Source organism: Pongo abelii, chromosome 11, assembly GCF_028885655.2.
Source record: "Pongo abelii isolate AG06213 chromosome 11, NHGRI_mPonAbe1-v2.0_pri, whole genome shotgun sequence".
Lineage (NCBI taxonomy): Eukaryota > Metazoa > Chordata > Mammalia > Primates > Hominidae > Pongo > Pongo abelii.
The window spans coordinates 143,498,399-143,517,531 of record NC_071996.2 but is presented as its reverse complement, the minus strand read 5'-3'; the positions used below and the strand labels follow the sequence as shown (position 1 = coordinate 143,517,531).

Sequence of the window (19,133 nt, the reverse complement as noted above, 5' to 3'; positions counted from 1 at the left end):
ATACACATATGACGACTGGATGAGCGGACTGCGGTGCACACACATAGCTGACGACTGGATGAGCGGACTGCGGTGCACACACATAGCTGACGACTGGATGAGCGGACTGCGGTGCACACACATAGCTGACGACTGGATGAGCGGACTGCGGTGCACACACATAGCTGACAATTGGATGAGCGGACTGCGGTGCACACACATAGCTGACAATTGGATGAGCGGACTGCGGTGCACACACATAGCTGACGACTGGATGAGCGGACTGCGGTGCACACACATAGCTGACGACTGGATGAGCGGACTGCGGTGCACACACATAGCTGACAATTGGATGAGCGGACTGCGGTGCACACACATAGCTGACGACTGGATGAGCGGACTGCGGTGCACACACATAGCTGACGACTGGATGAGCGGACCGCGGTGCACACACATAGCTGACGACTGGATGAGCGGACCGCGGTGCACACACATGGCAGACTCATTAGGCCATAAAATGAATGAAGCTGGGATCGAGGCCACCGCATGCATGAACCTTGACAACAGCCACAAAAAGCACATAGTGTATGATGCCAGTTATTTGAAATGTCCAGAACTGGCAAATTCAGGAAGACAGAAAGTAGATGAGTGGTTGCCAGGGGCTAGGAGGAAGGGGAATGGGCAGTGACTGCCCATGGGCATGGGGCATCCTTTTCAGATGATGGAAATGTTCTAAAATCGTACCGCAGTGGTTATGCAATTCTGTAAATTTCCTAAAAACATCATTGAGTTGCATACTCGAAATGGGTGTATTTTGTGGTATAGAAGCTATGGCTCAGTGATGTTGCTTTTAAAAACTGATGGCAAAGTACAGTGCATGGGCTCATGTTGGCAGGTTCTTGACCGTTTCGCCATCACAGCTGTGTGATGAGCATCTCTGGGGTGTCCACTTCGGACTGCCCCCAGCCCTCCCCTCTGCTCCTGATTGGTCAAGAGGGGGCATGTGGCCATAGACACACAAGGGGAGGGCAGCTGGGGCTTCCAGAAAAGATTACATCACTTATACTTATTTCTTTAAGACTTATTTCTTTTTTATTTTTATTTTTTTGAGACAGGGTCTCTCTCTGTCACCCAGGCTGGGGTCCAGTGGCACGACTGCGGCTCACTGCAACCTCCGCCTCCCGGATTCAAGCGATTCTCCTGCCTCAGCCTCTCAAGTAGCTGAGATTACAGGCATGCACTGCAACACCTGGTGCCTGGCTAATTTTTTTATTATTAGTAGAGACAGGGTTTTGCCATGCTGGCCAGGCTGGTCTTGAACTCCTGACCTCAGGTGATCCACCTGCCTGGGCCTCCCAAAGTGCTGGGATTACAGGCATGAGTCACCACAACCTGGCCAAGACTTACTTTTTTGAAAGCAGTTTTAGGTTCACAGCAAATCTGAGCGTAAGGCAGAGATTTTCCGCATGCCCCCTGCCCCACACATGCATCCTTGTTCCCCACCAGAGTGTCCGTGTCCTGGTGCGTGAGCCTGCACTGACCCATCGTCATCCCCCAGCCTGCAGTTTACTTTAGGACCCCCTCGGTGTTGTGCCTGCTATGGGTTTGAGCAAACGCATAATGACACTTATCCACCATTTCAGTGTCACCCAGAGCAGCCCCCTGTCCTAACAGCCTCTGTGCTCTGCCTGTTTATTTCCCTGCCCCCACTTACCTTTAAGGAGACACCAGGAGTGATGCCCATTCTCTGCCTGGGGACACCACCGCCTCTACCATGTCCCGCTGCCCTGCTACCCTGAGGAAAGCCAGCAGAGACCCTGGCAGATCCTGGGGCCTGGGAGCTGCTTGTGTGAGTCAACATGCACAGGGCATCCACTGCCCACACCTCCGCTTGGCCTGATCGTCACTGTTCACTCTCTTCCTGCACCCTCATGAGTGCTCTTGAACAGGAGAAGTTCTGGGGCTGGAGCCACAGCTGCCCTTGTAATAGCTGCAGGATCCCAGCACCTGGTTCAGGCTGCCCAGCCCTGGGGAGCCGGTAGTAACAGCAAGGTCTGTATCGAGAAGCACTTTCCAGGTACTGCAACACGGAGCGTTTCTGAAAACAACAATTTCCCTGTGTATTAGTCTGTTTTCATGTTGCCAATAAAGACATACCCAAGACCGGGCATTTTATAAAGAAAAAGAGGTTTAATGGACTCACAGTTCCACGTGGCTGTGGAGGCCTCACAATCATGGCGGAAGGCGAAAGGCGTGTCTTCCATGGCGGCAGGCAAGAGAGAATGAGAGACAAGAGAAAGGAATTTCCCCTGTAAAACCATCAGATCTTGTGAGACTTACTACCATCAGAACAAATCACTCCCATGATTTAATTATCTCCCACCAGGTTCTCCCACAACATGTGGGAATTATGGGAGCTACAATTCCAGATGAGATTGGGCTGGGGACACAGCCAAACTGTATCATCCCGATCAGTTATGTCAGTAGAAGTGAGACAGGCAGGGAGTCCCCATCCTCAACTCTGTGGGAAAATATTACGCACCATGAGCTGAGTGATGGAGACATGTAGAAATGGGAAGTGCAGGCTGCTCCCAGAGTCCCGAGCTCCGACCCCCACACGGCCCTGTCGGCCTGCAGGGCCCAGGGATTCCAGTCAGCCATGAATTGTAATTTTCCCATCCAGTGGCACAGGTCACCATCCACATTACCAAAGTGGTTTTTCACTGGACGAGCTAAAATCCATTCACCAAATGTCTTTGAGTGGCCTTTGGGTTGGCTCTTACTTTACATTTAACACCACAGGGCAGGCAGGGACTGGGGGAAACGAGGGCCTTCAGTACTTGCCCAGGTCCTGCAGGGCAGGGCTGGCTGCAGAGGGAGACACCCCGTTCAATTTTGCATCCTGGGAACCAGCCCTGAGGGAGGGCCAGGAAGGACATGGCAGGTGCTATTTCGGACCAGAGGCGAGAGAGAAGGACTCTCCCAGGAAGAGCAGGCAGCGTCCACGCAGGGGAGGCCTCCATTCCAGGGGTGCAAGGTGGTTCCGAAGCTGTGGGTAAGGCAAAGTGGGGAGGGCCAGGCTGGTGGGCACGCAGCAGCTGCACCAACTACACTCCTAGGCCCCGGTGGGAGCTTGGATTGAAACCTGGTGAGCGAGAAGGAGTGGGGTTGTCTGAGTTGCAGGCCCATGTGTGGAGAACAGGCAAGGGTGGAGGCAGCTGGTCCATGCGATGGACAGAGAGAGCCAGAGAAGGGAACGAAGTGATTCATGCTGCACAGAGGTCACAGTGAGAACGCTGCGCTGAGACCTGTCAAAGGACAGACAATCGCAGCTGATAGGACGAATGAGGTCCAGCGCCCTCTACTGCTCTAGGATGACTCTGCACTTACTAATCACATACAGCTTCAAACAAGGAGGATGTTGAATGCTCCCAGTACAAAACAGGAATAAATGTTTAAGATGATGGGTAAGCGAATTACCCTGATCTGATCACTGTACATTATATGGATCCAAACATCATGAGTATGTACAATTCGTCAATAAAAAAATAAAATGAAAAGGTGATGAGAAAAGAATCCAGATGTCAAGGACCCCATATTGTTACAATTCCTTTCATGCGAAATGTGCAGAGTGAGATTTGGTTCGTGGTTCATCAGGCTGGGGGTGGGGGTGGGGAGGCAGGAGGTGGAGTGGGAACTAGAAGGTTAAGACCCACCTGCCCCCCCACTCCGTCCCAACATGGCAGTGACCCTGCTGAGAAGTGGCTGGTGTCGTCACATGTGGGAGGCAGAGTTCATGGGACAGTGTGGAGACTGGGATCCGGGGCAGGAGATGGTGCCTATTAGTTCACTTAAATCTGGCCAGGCGTGGTGGCTCACACTTGTAATCCCAGCATTTTGGGAGGCCAAGGCAGGAGAATCGCTTGAGGCCAGCAGGAGGATCGCTTGAGGCCAGGAGCTCAAGACCAGCCTGGGCAACATGGAGAAACCCCACCTCTACAAAAATTAATAAATTATCCGGGCCTGGCAGTGTGCACCTGTAGTCCCAGCTACTCTAGAGGCAAAGGCAGGAGGATTGCTTGAGCCCAGATGTTCAAGGCTGCAATGAGCTGTGATCGTGTCACTCCACTCCAGCCTGGGTGACAGAGTGAGACCCCCTCTCTAAAAAAATGCAAAATACAAAACTGGATCATTCAAATCTATGGTCCAATCCTCCTATGGAGTGGTGTTACCTTGATTAATCTCTCTTCCCTGTAATTTTCGGATGTGCCTGTTTCACTGACTTCGTTCCGTACGGGGCCCTACATATCATTCCTTAGATCCTTGGAGCACTTGATGCCTGTCAAAGCATTTTCATGCACAGGGTTTTACACGACACTCCCTGTAGCCCTGGTAGGAGGCTGTAGGGACTTCCTGCAAACATAGCTGTGCCTTAAGGTGGAGGCTCTGAGAGATCGCGCCACTGCACTCCAGCCTGGGTGACAGAGCGAGACTCCGTCTTAAAAAACAAACAAACAAACAAAATATATGGAGGCTCTGTGGCTTGGCTCTCCCAGCCTACAGCAGTGGTGGCAGGACTGGCAGGACCAGCTGGCTCCAGGTCGCTCCCCCAGTCCTGGCTGCAGCCTTTGTCCTCAGGCATAGACACATCATTGGTGTGGCTTGGGATGTCCCCAGGAGACAGCGAGACAGCGAACTCCTGGAGGGTAGAGATGGAGGCCTGAGCTTGGAGCATCTCTGAGCAGTGTAAGAGGGACCCGAGGCAGATGGGATGGAGGGATATGGCCTGGGTGGGCAGAGTTCCTCTGTTCCTCGACTGCTGTTAGCCTTGAGAAGGGCAAGGGCTCCCAGCATCCAAACTGCTTGCCTCCCGGGGGTCCCTCCCCAGCCCCCTATCCCTCACCCGGACGTGTCCTGCTACTGCCTGGGACCTGCCCCTGTGCTGGGAGGTGCTGAGATGCCCCCAACCCAGGCCCTGCCACTGGAGACAGACCACAACCCACACGGGCTGCCGTCACTTGTCACAGCCTGCCTTCTCCACTGAGGGCCGCTTCTAGCGTGTACGGTGGAGTCTTGCTCATAGTGTAGGCTCTTAAAAATGGTTTGTAAATAAATGGATTAATAAAGCCTATTAAATACTTTGACCAGAGGCCGGGTGCGGTGGCTCACACCTGTAATCCCAGCACTTTGGGAGGCTGAGGCGGGTGGATCATGAGGTCAGGAGATTGGGACCATCCTGGCTAACACGGTGAAACCCCGTCTCTACTAAAAATACAAAAAAATTAGCCGGGTGTGGTGGCGGGTGCCTGTAGCCCCAGCTACTCGGGAGGCTGAGGCAGGAGAATGGCGTGAACCCGGGAGGTGGAGCTTGCAGTGAGCCGAGATCGCACCACTGCACTCCAGCCTGGGCGACAGAGCAAGACTCTGTCTCAAAAAAAAAAAAAAAAAAAAAAAAAAAACTTTGACCAGAGAGTTTCACTTTTGGAAACTTATCCCAGAGGAAGACCTAATTTACAAAAGGGCTCACAGCTTCATTTTCTAAAATAGCAGGAAACGTGTAAGCAATCTACACACCTGTGGGCTCGCGAGGGTGTCGTGTCAATCGCAAAGCGCAGAAATGTTTTACTGCTGTTGAATGGTAACCACGTGGGCTTTGCAGGAGCTTGGAAAGTAGTTTTTTAAATGGTTAGAAGAAAAGCAGAATGCAGAGAAACACAGGTACAACGGTTTCGGCCACGCACAAGTGTCAAAATAAGGGTTTCAGCTAAGCAATGAATTAATTGATTCTCAGTGCTAAGAGGCAAAAGGGTATTTGGGTTTTTGTTTCCCATTTTTTCCCAAAATATAAAGATGTCTATTCAATAAACATGAAAAAGGAACCATGTGTGATTAAAGGAGCAGAGGTGCAGATGAAAGGCAGCTCTTCAGAGCCCAGCACTGTGAGTGTGATTTGCCCAGAGGGATGGAAGCTCCTGGGGAGCCCCAGGGCAGCTGTCTTCTCACAGGACATTCCAGCCTGGGGGCGGCTGTGGCCTATGGACCAGCCTTCTCATCTTATTGAGCTTGTATTCATTCACTGAGTAAACACTGACTGGGCACCTGCTGTGTGCCAAGCACTGATTTGGGCACTTGGAGATCTGGAGGGCACAGTGCAGGTGGAGACCCTGCTAGGTAGAAAGACGCTGTGGCGAGCAGACGCTGCTTGGTGGAAAGACACTGTGGCGAGGCGAATGGTGTCCCCAGAACACATGTCCACCTGGGACTTGTGAATGTGACCTCATTTGGAAAAGGGATCTTTGCAGATATATTAGTTAAGGATACTGAGATGAGCTCATCCTGGCTTTGGGGCACACCCTCATCCAATGACAAGTGTCATCTAAGGAGAAGGAGAGGGAGGGGGCTGTGTGAGGACGGGCAGGGGCTGGAGCGAGGTGCCTGCATGCCAGGGGTGCCGGGCACCTCCAGAGACGCCCGGAACAGCTTCTTTCCTGCAGCCCTGCAGATACCTTGATTTCTGCAGAAATGAGAGAGACTGCATCATGTGGATTAAGCTGGTCTGCCCCAAAGAGCTCATGCCTGTGGCCAGGGTAAAAGTTGCTGTTCAGATGCTCGCAGGGAAAAGCCAGTGGGACCAGAAGCACTCAATTTAGCAAATCAAGTCACTGCTCTGCTCAAAACCCTCCGAGGCTCCCACAGCCCTAAGAAGCTAAACGCCATTCTCCACAGGGCCCTGCTGCCCCTGACCTCCCTCCCTGCCACACCCCTCCTGGACCCTGCCCTTCCTCCTGAGCACGCTGCACCCGTCCACTGGGGCCTCCATGCCTGCTGTTCCCCTGCCTGGAACTCTTCTGCACGCCCTCTGGTCCGGCTCCCGGTGCATCCTTGCCTTCCACCTCCCTGTTTCCCACAACCCCGCCCTGTGTACCTTTCCTTCCTGGTGCTCACCACTGATTGGCCGGGTGCCACCTGTGAGTCTGTGGAGCTCTTTGGGGGTGGCAGACAGGGTCAGCAGAGGCTGCGGACAGCGGGGTGCAGAGGGGCTGGAGCCACTGCCTGCAGACCGGCAGGACCGTCTTTCTGCTTGGTGTGACCTGGTCATTTCTCTCAGCGAAGTGGCGATCAGTACTGGGTCCATGGGGATGGGGTCAGGAAAGGTCTCTGAGGAGGGCATCCTGGGAGATGATCTGCATGCATGGCTGAAGGAGGAAATTTTCAGGGAGTGTGAAGGTCATGGTAAAGGTCAGAGCAGGGGCAGTGGAGGAGCAGGGGTGGCGGAGGAGCAGGGGTGGTGGAGAAGCAGGGGAAGCGGAGGAGCAGGGGCAGTGGAGGGGAAAGGCTGGTGGAGGAGCAGGGCTGGTGGAAGAGCAGGGGCAGTGGAGAAGCAGGGCCAGATGAGGAGCAGGGGCAGTGGAGGAGCAGGACTGGTGGAGGAGCAGGGCCGGCGGAGGAGCAGGGGCAGTGGAGGAGCAGGACTGGTGGAGGAGCAGGGCCGGCGGAGGAGCAAGAGCAGTGGAGAAGCAGGGGTGGTGGAGAAGCAGGGCCAGCTGAGGAGCAGGGGCAGTGGAGGAGCAGGACTGGTGGAGGAGCAGGGCCGGCGGAGGAGCAAGAGCAGTGGAGAAGCAGGGATGGTGGAGAAACAGGGCCGGCAGAGGAGCAGGGGCAGTGGAGGAGCAGGACTGGTGGAGGAGCAGGGCCGGCGGAGGAGCAAGAGCAGTGGAGAAGCAGGGGTGGTGGAGAAGCAGGGGTGGTGGAGAAGCAGGGCCAGCTGAGGAGCAGGGGCAGTGGAGGAGCAGGACTGGTGGAGGAGCAGGGCCGGCGGAGGAGCAAGAGCAGTGGAGAAGCAGGGATGGTGGAGAAACAGGGCCGGCAGAGGAGCAGGGGCAGGGGGCAGTGGAGGAGCAGGGCTGGTGGAGGAGCAGGGCTGGTGAAGAAGCAGGGCCGGCGGAGGAGCAGGGCAGCTTGCCGGAGCAGCAAGGGCTGCCGCACTTCCCGGGCTTGTGAGATGCACTAGCCTCCAACAAGAAGGAAAATCACCACTGATTAAATAACATTGAGAGGTGAGGAAACACTGTCATGGCTTATTTATTTTGCATTCCTTGCAAGAGCTCTTTTTGACTCATTTTTTCCTTTTTATGGAGGCTCAGGAGTGAGGCCTGAGACCACAAGAGAAATGGCCTCATTAGACCCTGGCCCCACCTTCTTCCCATTCTCATCCACCTTCGAAGACTCAGTCATTGATGTCTGCATCTCTCCCCCATACCGTCCTCTGTAACCCGTGGGTGGCTGACGCAGCCATTGTCCCTGTCTCCAGGGCAGCAGCCATGCCACGGGTTGATGTCCAGGCACTCACATCACTGTAGCGTCAGGGCAGCCTCTCGCCTGGGTGGCTGCATCCCGGCTTTGGAGACGCCGGGTGGCGATCTTGTTACGATGTCGTTAGCCAGATGCAGCGTTCTCTTCATTTTTTAAAGAGCAGTGGGAAGGCACGGGAGGGGTTCAAGCCTGCTTTGGTTCTTGTCTTCAGCTCACCGGGCGCCAGTGGGGAGCACTAGATAGAAACAGGAGTAGGTGCAGGAGGAAGAGTTGGGGGCTCCTGACATAGGGAGTGGGATCCAGGTGGCCGCAGGGCGATGGGAGACGAAGCGTTTCGGAGTCAAGGCTGGGAGGATTCACTAATGTGAGGAGTGGGGTAAAGGAGCAACCACACAGGCTCCGAGGTTGGGCCTGGGCTGCTGGGAACAGGGATGCCACCTGTTTGGAAGGGATGCTGCAGGGAATGCAGAAGAGTCTGACATCCCTGCACAGAGGAATCTGGAGCAGGATGTCCGGTGGTCGGCTGGGTGCATCTGGAGCAGGTGAGGCAGGGCTTGGAGACAGCTTGGAAATCACAGGTGAGAGTGTCCCCCAGGGTCCTGGATGAGGTCATCTGTGGGGAGAGCATAGTTGGAAACGAGACGTCGCTGTCACAACTCCAGGGTGGGAGACAGGAACTGCATTAAACCCAGCCACCCTCAGTCACTGGGCCCGGCTCTGCCCTCTGCCGCTGAGCTTCCCCCCAGCAGCCGGAGCGGGAGCCCCCAGGCAACGCCTGGAGCCTGGCAGAGGCCATCCTGTCCCTCCCCTCTGAGCCTGTGGAGAGGAGCTTCAGGGGCTGCGGGAACCTACAGGCAGCTACAGAGGCAGGACTGGAGGAGCCCTGGAGGCCCCGGGTGAGTGGAGTCACTCGGGTGGGAGGCCAGCGGAGGGAACGCAGTGGCTCGCGGCAGGCCAGGGCCGAGGAGTCTGGCGTGGATTCCGGGGATTTCCCGTCATGAGGAACTGACTTCACAGAATAATCATCATAATAGAAGTAATTTTCAGATCGGAAGTGGTTTTCCTTTTCTCCTCTTTGTGTTCTTGTTTCCAGCTCTACATTCATCTTGTCTTTTGCCTTCTTTTCTTTAGTCATGATTCATGGAATTCATGTGCTCCTTTATTTCTTGGAAAACATAAAAGCAGTTGAAGTATACATTTTCTTCTGTTGTGGAACAATTATGCCTTCAAAGTGGCGTTGGTACCTGCCTTTTTTTTCTGTTACATTTGTTTTCTTCTTTTGTTATTTTTTTTTTAAAGTCCCGGAATCTTTGTACAGACTTCTGCCCCTTACTCACGTTTGTGGTGGGTGCTGTGTTGGGGTCTGCTGTTTTCCCATGTGGGGTGGGAGGGCCCTTCTTGACTTCAGTCCCTGTTTACCTGGGTACTGGTGTTTTGTGTCTTTGTTTTTAACTTTCAATTTGATGACTACACATGCACAAGAAATTGCAAATGCAGCATGCAGAAGACCCCTGTGCCCTTGCCCAGCATCCCCACAGCCACTTTATTGGGGTACCAGGGACCTGACAGTGATGGGCCCACCAGCCTTGCCAAGTTTTTGCCAGCTTTCCTCACACTCGTTTGTTGTTCCATGTGGTTTCATGGAATTTTGCCACCTCTGGTGGCTGCCACGCTGATGTCATCGTGTGAATCTCCCTCAGGCTGTCCCCAGTCGCCACCCAGGCTCCTCCCCTTGCCCCACCCCTAACCCCGGCAACCATGAAGCTGTTCTGCAGCTCTGTGATTTTGTCATTTTGAGAATTTTGTATAAATGGAATTGTGTGGCATGTGACCTTTAGAATTAACTTTTAAAATTCAGCCTAATGCCCTTGAGCCCCCTCCAGGCTGTGAGTGTGGCAATACAGTCATGCTTTGTGTAATGGCGGGGATACATCCTGAGGACCGCACCGTTAGGTCGGTGAGCCAGCCGGGTGGGGAGTGAACGTGAGGGCCTGGGACGTGACTGTGCACTGCTGCAGACTTTATCGACATTGCACACTTAGGCTAAACTCAATTTATCGTTAAAAGTTTTCTTTCTTCAGTAAGCTAACCTTAGCTTACTCTAAGTCTTTTACTTCATATACTTTTTGATATTTTTTAACTTTCTGACTTTTTTATAATAACATTTACCTTAAAATACATATTACAGCTGTATTTTCTTTCTTCATATCCTTATTCTATAAGCTTTATTCTATGACTTTTTTAACTTTTAAAACTTTAAAAAAAATTCTAAGGCACAAATGCACACATTAGCCTAGGTCTACATACGGTCAGGATCATCCATGTCTGATAGGATATAACTGTGTCCCCACCCAAGTCTCATCTTGAATTGTAGCTCCCATAATCCCCATGTGTTGTGGGAGGGACCTGGTGGAAGGTCGTTGAATCGTGGGGGTGGGTCTTTCCCATGCTGTTTTTGTCACAGTGAATCAGTCTCGTGAGATCTGGTGGTTTTATAAAGGGAAGCTCCCCTGCACATGCTCTCTTGCCTGCCACCACGTAAGACGTGTCTTGCTTCCCCTTTGCTCTCCGCCATGATTGCGAGGCCTCCCCAGCCATGTGGAACTGTGAGTCCATTAAACCTCTTTCCTTTATGAATTACCCAGTGTTGGGTACGTCTTTATTAGTAGCATGAGGACAGACTAATATGACATCACTGTCTTCCACTTCCACCTCTTGTCCCACTGGAAGGTCTTCAGGAGCAATAGCACACATGGAACTGTTCTCTCCGGTGATAATGATGCCTTCTTCTGGACACCTCCTGAAGGACTTAGCTGAGGCTGTTTTACAGATATCTATTTTTTTTTATAAGTGGGAGGAGTACACTCCAAAATTATGATAAAAAGTATAGTGTACTAAAAATACAATCCAGAAATATCGTCATTTATTTTCATCATCAGGATTATGTACTGTACATAATTGCATGTGCTAGACTTGTATGTGACTGGCACACAGTAGGTTTGCTTACACCAGCCTCATCATAGACACTCTGTGACATATGATGGCTACAATGTCACTAGGGGATAGGATTTTTTCAGCTTCATTATAGTCTTATGGCACCACTGTAGCATATTCGGTCTGTTGTTAACTGAAACATTGTATGCTAGTTTTTTCTGTTTATTGCTGAGCTCACATTACCAGTGTACCACAGTTTGTTTAACCATTCACCCATTGAAGGAAAATTGACATTGTTTCCAGATTTTGGCAATTATGAATAAAGCTGCTGTGAACATTGATATACAAGTTTTTGTGTAGACAGAAAGTTTCATTCCTCTGGTGTAAACACCCAGAAGTGTAATTGCCGGATCATAGGGTAAGTGTATGTTTAATTTTTTATCAGAGACTCCAAAATGTTTCCCAGAGTGGGGTACCACCTTACATTCCCACCAATGATGTGTGAAGGACAATCTCTCAGCATCCTCGTAAGGCTTTGGTATGGTCTCTATTTTTAATTTTAGTTGCTTTGAAAGATGTATAGTGATATTTCATTGTGGTCTTCATTTCTCTAGTGACTGGTGATGTTAACGTTTTCATGTGCTAATTTGTATATCTTCTTTGTGAAATATCTGTTCATGTCTTTTGCACTGGATTGAGCTTATCACTGTTGAGATTTGAGACTTTCTTTATCTATTTCAGATTTTGTCCTCTGCCAGGTGATCTCCCACCCTGTAGCTTGCCTTTTCATTCCCTCACTAGGGCTTTTCACAGAGCAAAAAGTTAAATTTTCATGAGGTCCAATTTTATGTATATTTTTAAATTGATAATACTTTACGAGTCAAGTCTAAGAATTCTTCACCTAACCCTAGATCCCAAAGATGTCTGTTTCTGTTGTTTTCTACAAGTTTAGTAGTTTTACATTTTACATTTAAGTCTGTGGTCCATTGTGAGTTAATTTTTGTACATAAAGGGAGACTTAGGTCGCAGTTCTTTTGCCAATAGATGTTCACTCACTCCAGCACCATTTATTTGTAGAAAGACTATCCCTTCTCCATTGAATTGCTTTTGCACCTTTGTCAAACATCAATTGGAAGTACTTGTATGGATCTGTTTCTAGGTTCTTTATTCTGTTCTCTTTTCTCTCTGTTTCTCTATAGTCTTGATTACCGTAATGATGGAGTAAAAATTAAAATCAGGTAGAGTGATTCCTCCCACATTTTTCTTCTTTTTCAAAATTTGTTTAAGCTAGTCTAGTTTATTTTTCTTTCCATATAAAATATAAGATATGCTTATTCATATCTGCACAGATTTCTGCTAGGATTTTAATAGGAACTACACTAAGACTATAGATGAATTTAGGGAGAATTGAGTTTTCCAATTCGTGAACATGATATTTCTCCCCATTTATTTAGATCTTATTTTACTTATTAACATTTTGTAGTTTTCAACATACAGATCCTGCACATGACATGTTTATTTATACATAGGCAATTTTTTGAGTTATTGTAAATACACTGCATTGTATTTTTAATTTCAGTTTCTATGGGCTCATTGCTATTATACAGAAATACAATAATTTTTATGTGTGTTGTTCTTGTATCCTGCAGCCTTGATGAACATGCATTAGTTCTAAGAATTTTAAAATAATTGAGGAGGAGATAATTTCTATGTTATACCATCATGTCATCTGCAAATAGGAAGAGCTTTTCTTTATTTTTTTTCCAATCTCTGTGCCATTTGTTTTCTTTTCTTGGTTTATTACTCTAGTTAGGATTTTTGGTCCTACATTGAATAGGAGTGGTAATAGTAGACATCTCCAACTTCTTCATGAGATTCAGGATCTGAGTCTTTTATCATTAAGTGTTATGTTAGCTGTGATTTCTCTTTTTTGGTAAATGTTCTTTATCAAGTTGAGGAAGTTCCTCTCTCTACCTGTTTGCCGAGAGTTTTTTTTTTTTTTTTACATCATAAATGAGTGGGTTGACTTTGTCAAGTACGTTTTCTGCATCATCAATTGATATGATAATGTGAGTTTTTCTTCTTTACCTGTTTACCTGTTGATGGTGTATTATATTGTTTTCAATGAACCCTACTTTGCATTCCTGCAGTAAACCTACTTGATAGTGGGGTATGATTCTTTTTTTTAAATGTGATGTTTGATTGAATTTGCTAGTGTTTTGCCGGGGATGTTTGTATCTAAGTTCATGAAGGATATTGATATTTTTCATTTTTGTGCTTTCTTTTTCAGGTTTTTATTAAGGTAATACCAGTCGCATAAAATGAAAAAAGATATGCTTTTTTCTCTTTTATTTTCTGGAAGAGATTGTGTATAATTGGTGCTAATTCCTCTTTGAATGTTTGGTAGAATTCTCCACTGATACCACCTGGGCATGGAGACTTTCAAAGAAGCTTTTAAATTAAAGATTAAATGCATTTGATATTGGATGAGCTGTAGTTTTCAAGTAATTGATCCATGTCACCTAAGTTGTGAAATGTATGTGTGCAGTAATGTTTGTAATATTTGCTCCTTTTAATGGCTGCAGGGTCTGTGGTAATATCACCTGTTTCATTTCCAGCACTGGTAATTTGTGTCTTCTCTCTTTTTCCTTTGTCTGTCTTGCTAGAGGTTTATTAATTTTATTGATATGTTCCTGGAAACAAATTTTTATTTTCTTGATTTCCCTTATTTTTCTGTTTTCAATTTCATTGATTTCTGCTTTTTAATTTTCTTTTTCTTTTTTTTCTTGCTTTGTGTTTATTGTGCCCTTTTTCCTAGCTTATTTGTGTAGGAATTCAGATTATCTTGGCACTTAAATTATTGATTTGGGACTCTTCCTCTTTTCTAATGTAAGCATTTAATACACACCCCACAAATTTTGATATGTGTGTTTTTATTTCTATTTTGTCTGTATTATTTACTTTTCTTCTAGGATATTTCTTGAACCCATGTATTATTTATAAATCTGTTGTTTAATTTTCAAGTGCTTTGAGATACTTCTGTTATCTTTTTGTTATTGATTTCTTCTTTGGTTTCCTTCTGGTCGGAGAACATATTTTGTATGGTTTCAGTTTTTTTATGAACCAGGATCTGGTCTATTTGGGGAATTTTTCATAGGTATAAAATGTATATTACGCAATTTGAAGTGCGGCAGTCTAGAATATTAGATACTTTTGTTTGATAGTGCTCAGTTTTTATGCATCTTTGCTGATTTTGTGTCTAGCAGTTGTATGAATTGCTGAGAGAAGGGCATTGAAGTCTACAACTTTATTTGTGGATTTGTCTATTTCTACTTTCAGTTTTTGTGTTATGTATTATGAAGCTGTGTTGCTCAGTGGCTACTTATTTTGGATTGCTGTGTCTTCTTGCATATTGACGCTCTCATCATGATGTATGTAATGGCCTCTTTTTTCCTTGGTAATTTTCTTTGCTCTGACACCTACTTTATCTGCTAATGTATATAGCTACTCATACTTCTCTTCTTTTAAGCCAACATCTGCCTCCATCCTTTACTTCTAATTTACCAGACTTTGATGTTCTTGAGCCCTGGCAATGCCAGTTGCTCCTTGGTTTGCAGCCTCATGGTAATCATTGTCTGTTCTGCTTCGCAAAGGTGTGGCATCCGTACCCTACCATCTTACCCACTGGCACACTGCACACCTGTGATGGGGCCGGGGATTCTTAGGGTGCTTACGGCTCCAGGATGACACCTAGGGTGGAAGCCCACTTCAGTCTCCCTCACAGTCTGCCTCATCAATTTTAAACCAGGTGTCCCTGGAATCATAGCTGTCATATCATGTTGGTACAGGGGCTGGGATGAGCCCAAGGACCAAGACATTGTGGCGTAAGAAAGTCAACCTGATGGACGACAGTGGTAATGGCAATGCCTAGCCTCTGATTTTTCCTAGGTGGCACCACCTCTATCCCCTGAGAAGCCATTGTCCTGTCTAGAGGACCACATGGTCACTATCCGAGAAAGACATCCATGTGTGGAAGAAAGACCTGTCTCTGTGTACCTGTCATGGAAGGTGGAGGTAGGGCATGGTCTGTGAGTGCTCCTCTCTGTCCTGGGGTCCCTGATGCCTTGGCCTGCAGCTCACTGCCTGCCTTGAGCCCCTCTGAGCCTGGGTGGTGGCATTGAGGGCTCCCAGGCTGCCCAGCCATAGTCAGCAGAAAGGCAGACTGTGGGGTTGACCAGCTGAGGTGCCTAGCTGCCTTTCAGCACAGAATCCAAGTCACCCAAAGATAACTGGCCACTCCAGAGCTGAAGTGGGTATAAAGACAAAGGGACACTCAGGACACTTAGCAGCAAGGTAGGAAAAGCTCATTTAGGGGCAACTGCTTATAATTGAGGGGAAAATGGAAGGAAGGGAGGAAGGAAGGAAAGAAGCAAGGAAGGAAGGAAAGAAGGAAGGGAGGGAGAGAGGGAAGAAGGGAAGGAAGGAGGGAGGGAAGGAAAGGAGGAAAGGAGGGAGGGAGGAGAAAAGGAAAGAAGGAAGGAAGGACAGAAAAATGGAGGAAAGGAGAAAAGGAAGGAAAGAGGGAAGGAGAGAGGGAAGAGGGTGAGGAGGATGGACCTGAGCAAAGAGCCAGCAGTGCCCCATCCCCAGCCTGCCCCCAGATCTGGCTGAGCCTGGTTCCGTGAGGCCTCACCCAGAGGGAGCTGAGCTCCATCCGTAGAACCTCACTAATGTCTGACCCGGCCTCATCCCGGGTCTCCTTGGCCTGGCCTTAAAAGGGGATTGTAAAATGTGCAAATCAGTGCTCTGTAGTAGCAAGAGGTTTGTAAAATGCACCAATCAGTGCTCTGTAAAAACGCACCAATCAGTGCCCTGTAGCTAGCAAGAGGGTTTGTAAAATGGATCAATCAGCGCTCTGTAAAATGGACCAATCAGTGCTCTGTAAAATGGACCAATCAGCAGGGATCCTAAAAGTAACCAGTCGCGGGGAGGATTGAAAAAAGGGCACTCTGATAGGACAGAAATGGAACATGGGCGGGGACAAATAAGGAAATAAAAGCTGGCCACCCCAGCCAGTAGCTGCAACCTGCTTGGGTTCCTTTCCACACTGTAGAAGCTTTGTTCTTTCCTTCTTCACTCTTTGGGTCAGTGCCACCTTTAAGAGCTATAACATTCACCGCAAAGGTCCGCAGCTTTGTTCTTGAAGTCAGTGAGACCACAAACCTACCAGAAGGAACCAGCTCCGGACACAGCAGGGTTGGGCCCAATGAGGTGCAGCTCACTCGCCTACCTACACTGCTCATGCCCCGGTTCCTGCAGGCTGTGACCTGCCCTAAAGTTTCCTTAGGTTCGAGCCACCATATTGATTTGCAAATAATATTGGTTGATTGACAAATGATCACGCAGTCCTGTGGGACGGGCAGGCTCTTGGTTGCACTGTCCACAGAACCCTATGGCTGTGTGGAAGATGCTGCTTCCTGGACAATCATCTCTAGGCATCCAGCCTTCCCCAGGATACCTGAGGAGAGAGAGGAGAAACCTGCCCACCTGGGGAGACTCAGAGAGGTTGCCCAAGGATTAAAGGGGGCAGCCAATGACCAGCCACCTCAGACGACCCCACGCCTCCGCCTTCTAGGAACTGTGTTCATCTGCATCTGCCAGGCTTTCAATAACAGGTGTGGCTGGGGCTGATTCTGCAGAAAAACCAAGAAACAAAACCACAGCACCTCCATCGCTGTCGTGCAAAAGGCCTGGGAGCCCTTCCCTTAAAGGCCGCGGCCCTTCCTTTACCTTCAGAGTTGCTTCCTTCCAGAAACTGTGTGGAGCAGTTGGATGTTGGGCTCTAGGGAAGTTAAGGAGATGGAGACACAGCTCCTTTTGGCAAGTGGGGATGCTATTTAAGGACTCCCGTTCTCAATTTTTAGCTTAGGAGAAAACACTTTAAAAATAGTCTGCGGCTCCAGCCCCAAACTGGCTGTCTGGCTGCTGAAGCCTTTTGATTTTCTCCCCCTCGGATGCTCCTGTCCCTGGGGCCTCAGCCTCCAGGATCTGCCCCAGGACGGGGCTGAGCAGGCACTGTGCCCAGTCCCCATGACAAGGGGACCTTATCCACGTGTCAGTCTGGGCTGCTGTACAAACTGCTGCTGATGGGATGTCTCAAAGGACATTCCGTTCTCAGCTCTGCAGGATGGCAGTCCCAGGTCAGGGTGCTGAGGGGTTCTGTTCCTGGGGAGGGCCCTCTCCCCACCTTCCTGCTGAACCCTCACACGGGGTTGGAGAGAGAAGAAGCAGCATTCTGCTGTCCCAGTCCCATCATGGGGCCCCACCCTGTGACCCCACTGAACCCTGACCACCTCCCAAAGGCCCCACCTCCAAATCCCATTATGCTGGGGCCGGGGCTTCAACATATGAATGGGGGGAAGCACCCTGGGAGCAGGCTGAGGGGGCCCCCAATCTCACAGGTGCTGGGGCACACACAGTACTGCACCTTAATTTCAGGCCTTGGACCGTGGCTATCCTGATGGGGAAGGACTGGTGTAGGCAGGGGCACCGGCCTCCTTGCCTCCCTATGGCAGAGCTGCGCGGCCCCACCCCTCCTTCTGTAGGGGCCCTGTCTTCCCCCACATTGTCTCCAAATGGCAGGAGAACTCAGAGTTCATGGAAGATGTGTTCAGGGAGGGGTGAAGTGTGGAGAGAGGCTGCAGGTGGAGAAGCCCTTTGGAAAATGAGGTATTCTCAGGGATGGTTTTGTTTGTGTGTCAGATTTTCTGAGAATGTGATCGTCTTAGGATGGGGCCTCACAGTTTCACAGGAATTACTTGAATTACTGTAGGAAGAATGCTAAAATCACCCAGTGGCGGGCACTGCAGGTGTTTTGGTGAATCTGTTTCTGTATGAGCCTTAAGGCTACGTTTGGTTATTCCTTCACTCACCCCGTACCGCATGCCCACTGCGTGTCAGGAATCATCCTGGGAGCTGTAAGTGCAGCAGAGAACAAAGTTGTGAGGACGCCCCTGCCCTCGAGGAGCTGGCTTTCTAGAAGGAGACAGAAGTAGGCTAGTCGAGTAATTCAAGGAGCCAAGAAGGTCAGGGAGAGGCAGAGAGTGAGGAGGGAGGGGTGATTTTAAGCAGGGGTGGGAGGCCCCACTGCAAAGGGGGCATGAGACAAACCAGGAGAAACAAACCATCAAGAGAAAACAGCCCGAAGAGGGGCAGGGCTGCTGTCGGTGGCTCCAGAGCTGCGTGCCGTCTGTGCCACCGAAGGTCCACATGGTGGCTGGAACAGGGACTGGAGTCCTGGTCTGGCTTCCTCCTCAGCAGTGGGTGTCAGTCGGTCCCACCTCGGCCCCTCTGCTGCCCCCCAAGATGGTGCTCAGACCTGGAGAGAGAAGTGCCACCTCCCATCCCTGCTGTCTTCAGATCTTGTCAGGAGTCTGCCCTTCATGGGATGGAAGCAGCCGGTCACTATGTCCCTGCCGTCAGCCTCCCACCTGCCGTGAGTGGGGATGGGAAGACGGATGCTGGATGAGCAGGAGGAGGGTGAACTCCATCAGAGGCAGCTGGACCCAGACCTGGAGGAGACCCTGCCACACGGGCCACCCCTTCCTGAACTGGCTGTGTCCTTGGCAAACCCTCAGCGTGGAGAGCGGGGACACAGGGGTGGGAGCTGTTGTGGGTAACCGGTCATCATATGTGGTCCCAATGCTGGATTTCCATCTTCGTTCTGTGAGGGTGAGGCACCAACTCCACCCCTACCCACACTGGGAATAAAGTGGAGGAGAGAGACCTTGTGAATGGTGGAGAGCTGTTCTCCAGAGCTGGGGGCTTTCTTAGGGTCTGTGGATGAGGCTGCCGCTGCAGGAGGGGAGGGAACTAAGGTATGAGATTGTGTTCATGGGTGGGAAAGT

At 49.6% G+C, this 19,133-nt stretch overlaps 2 protein-coding genes across 3 annotated transcripts in view; both read left to right on the top strand.

Annotated features, from left to right (window-relative positions):
- The window catches only part of NDUFA10 (NADH:ubiquinone oxidoreductase subunit A10), a 140,848-nt gene that overhangs the window by 88,210 nt on the left and 33,505 nt on the right, over positions 1-19,133 (top strand). The window lies entirely within an intron of this gene.
- Positions 396-13,209, top strand: LOC129058192 (uncharacterized PE-PGRS family protein PE_PGRS54-like). The gene is made up of 2 exons (XM_054550102.2): positions 396-10,898; positions 11,023-13,209. Exon 1 carries the CDS (start codon positions 6,798-6,800, stop codon positions 7,746-7,748), a length of 951 nt encoding a protein of 316 aa, XP_054406077.1. The 5' UTR covers positions 396-6,797; the 3' UTR covers positions 7,749-10,898; positions 11,023-13,209.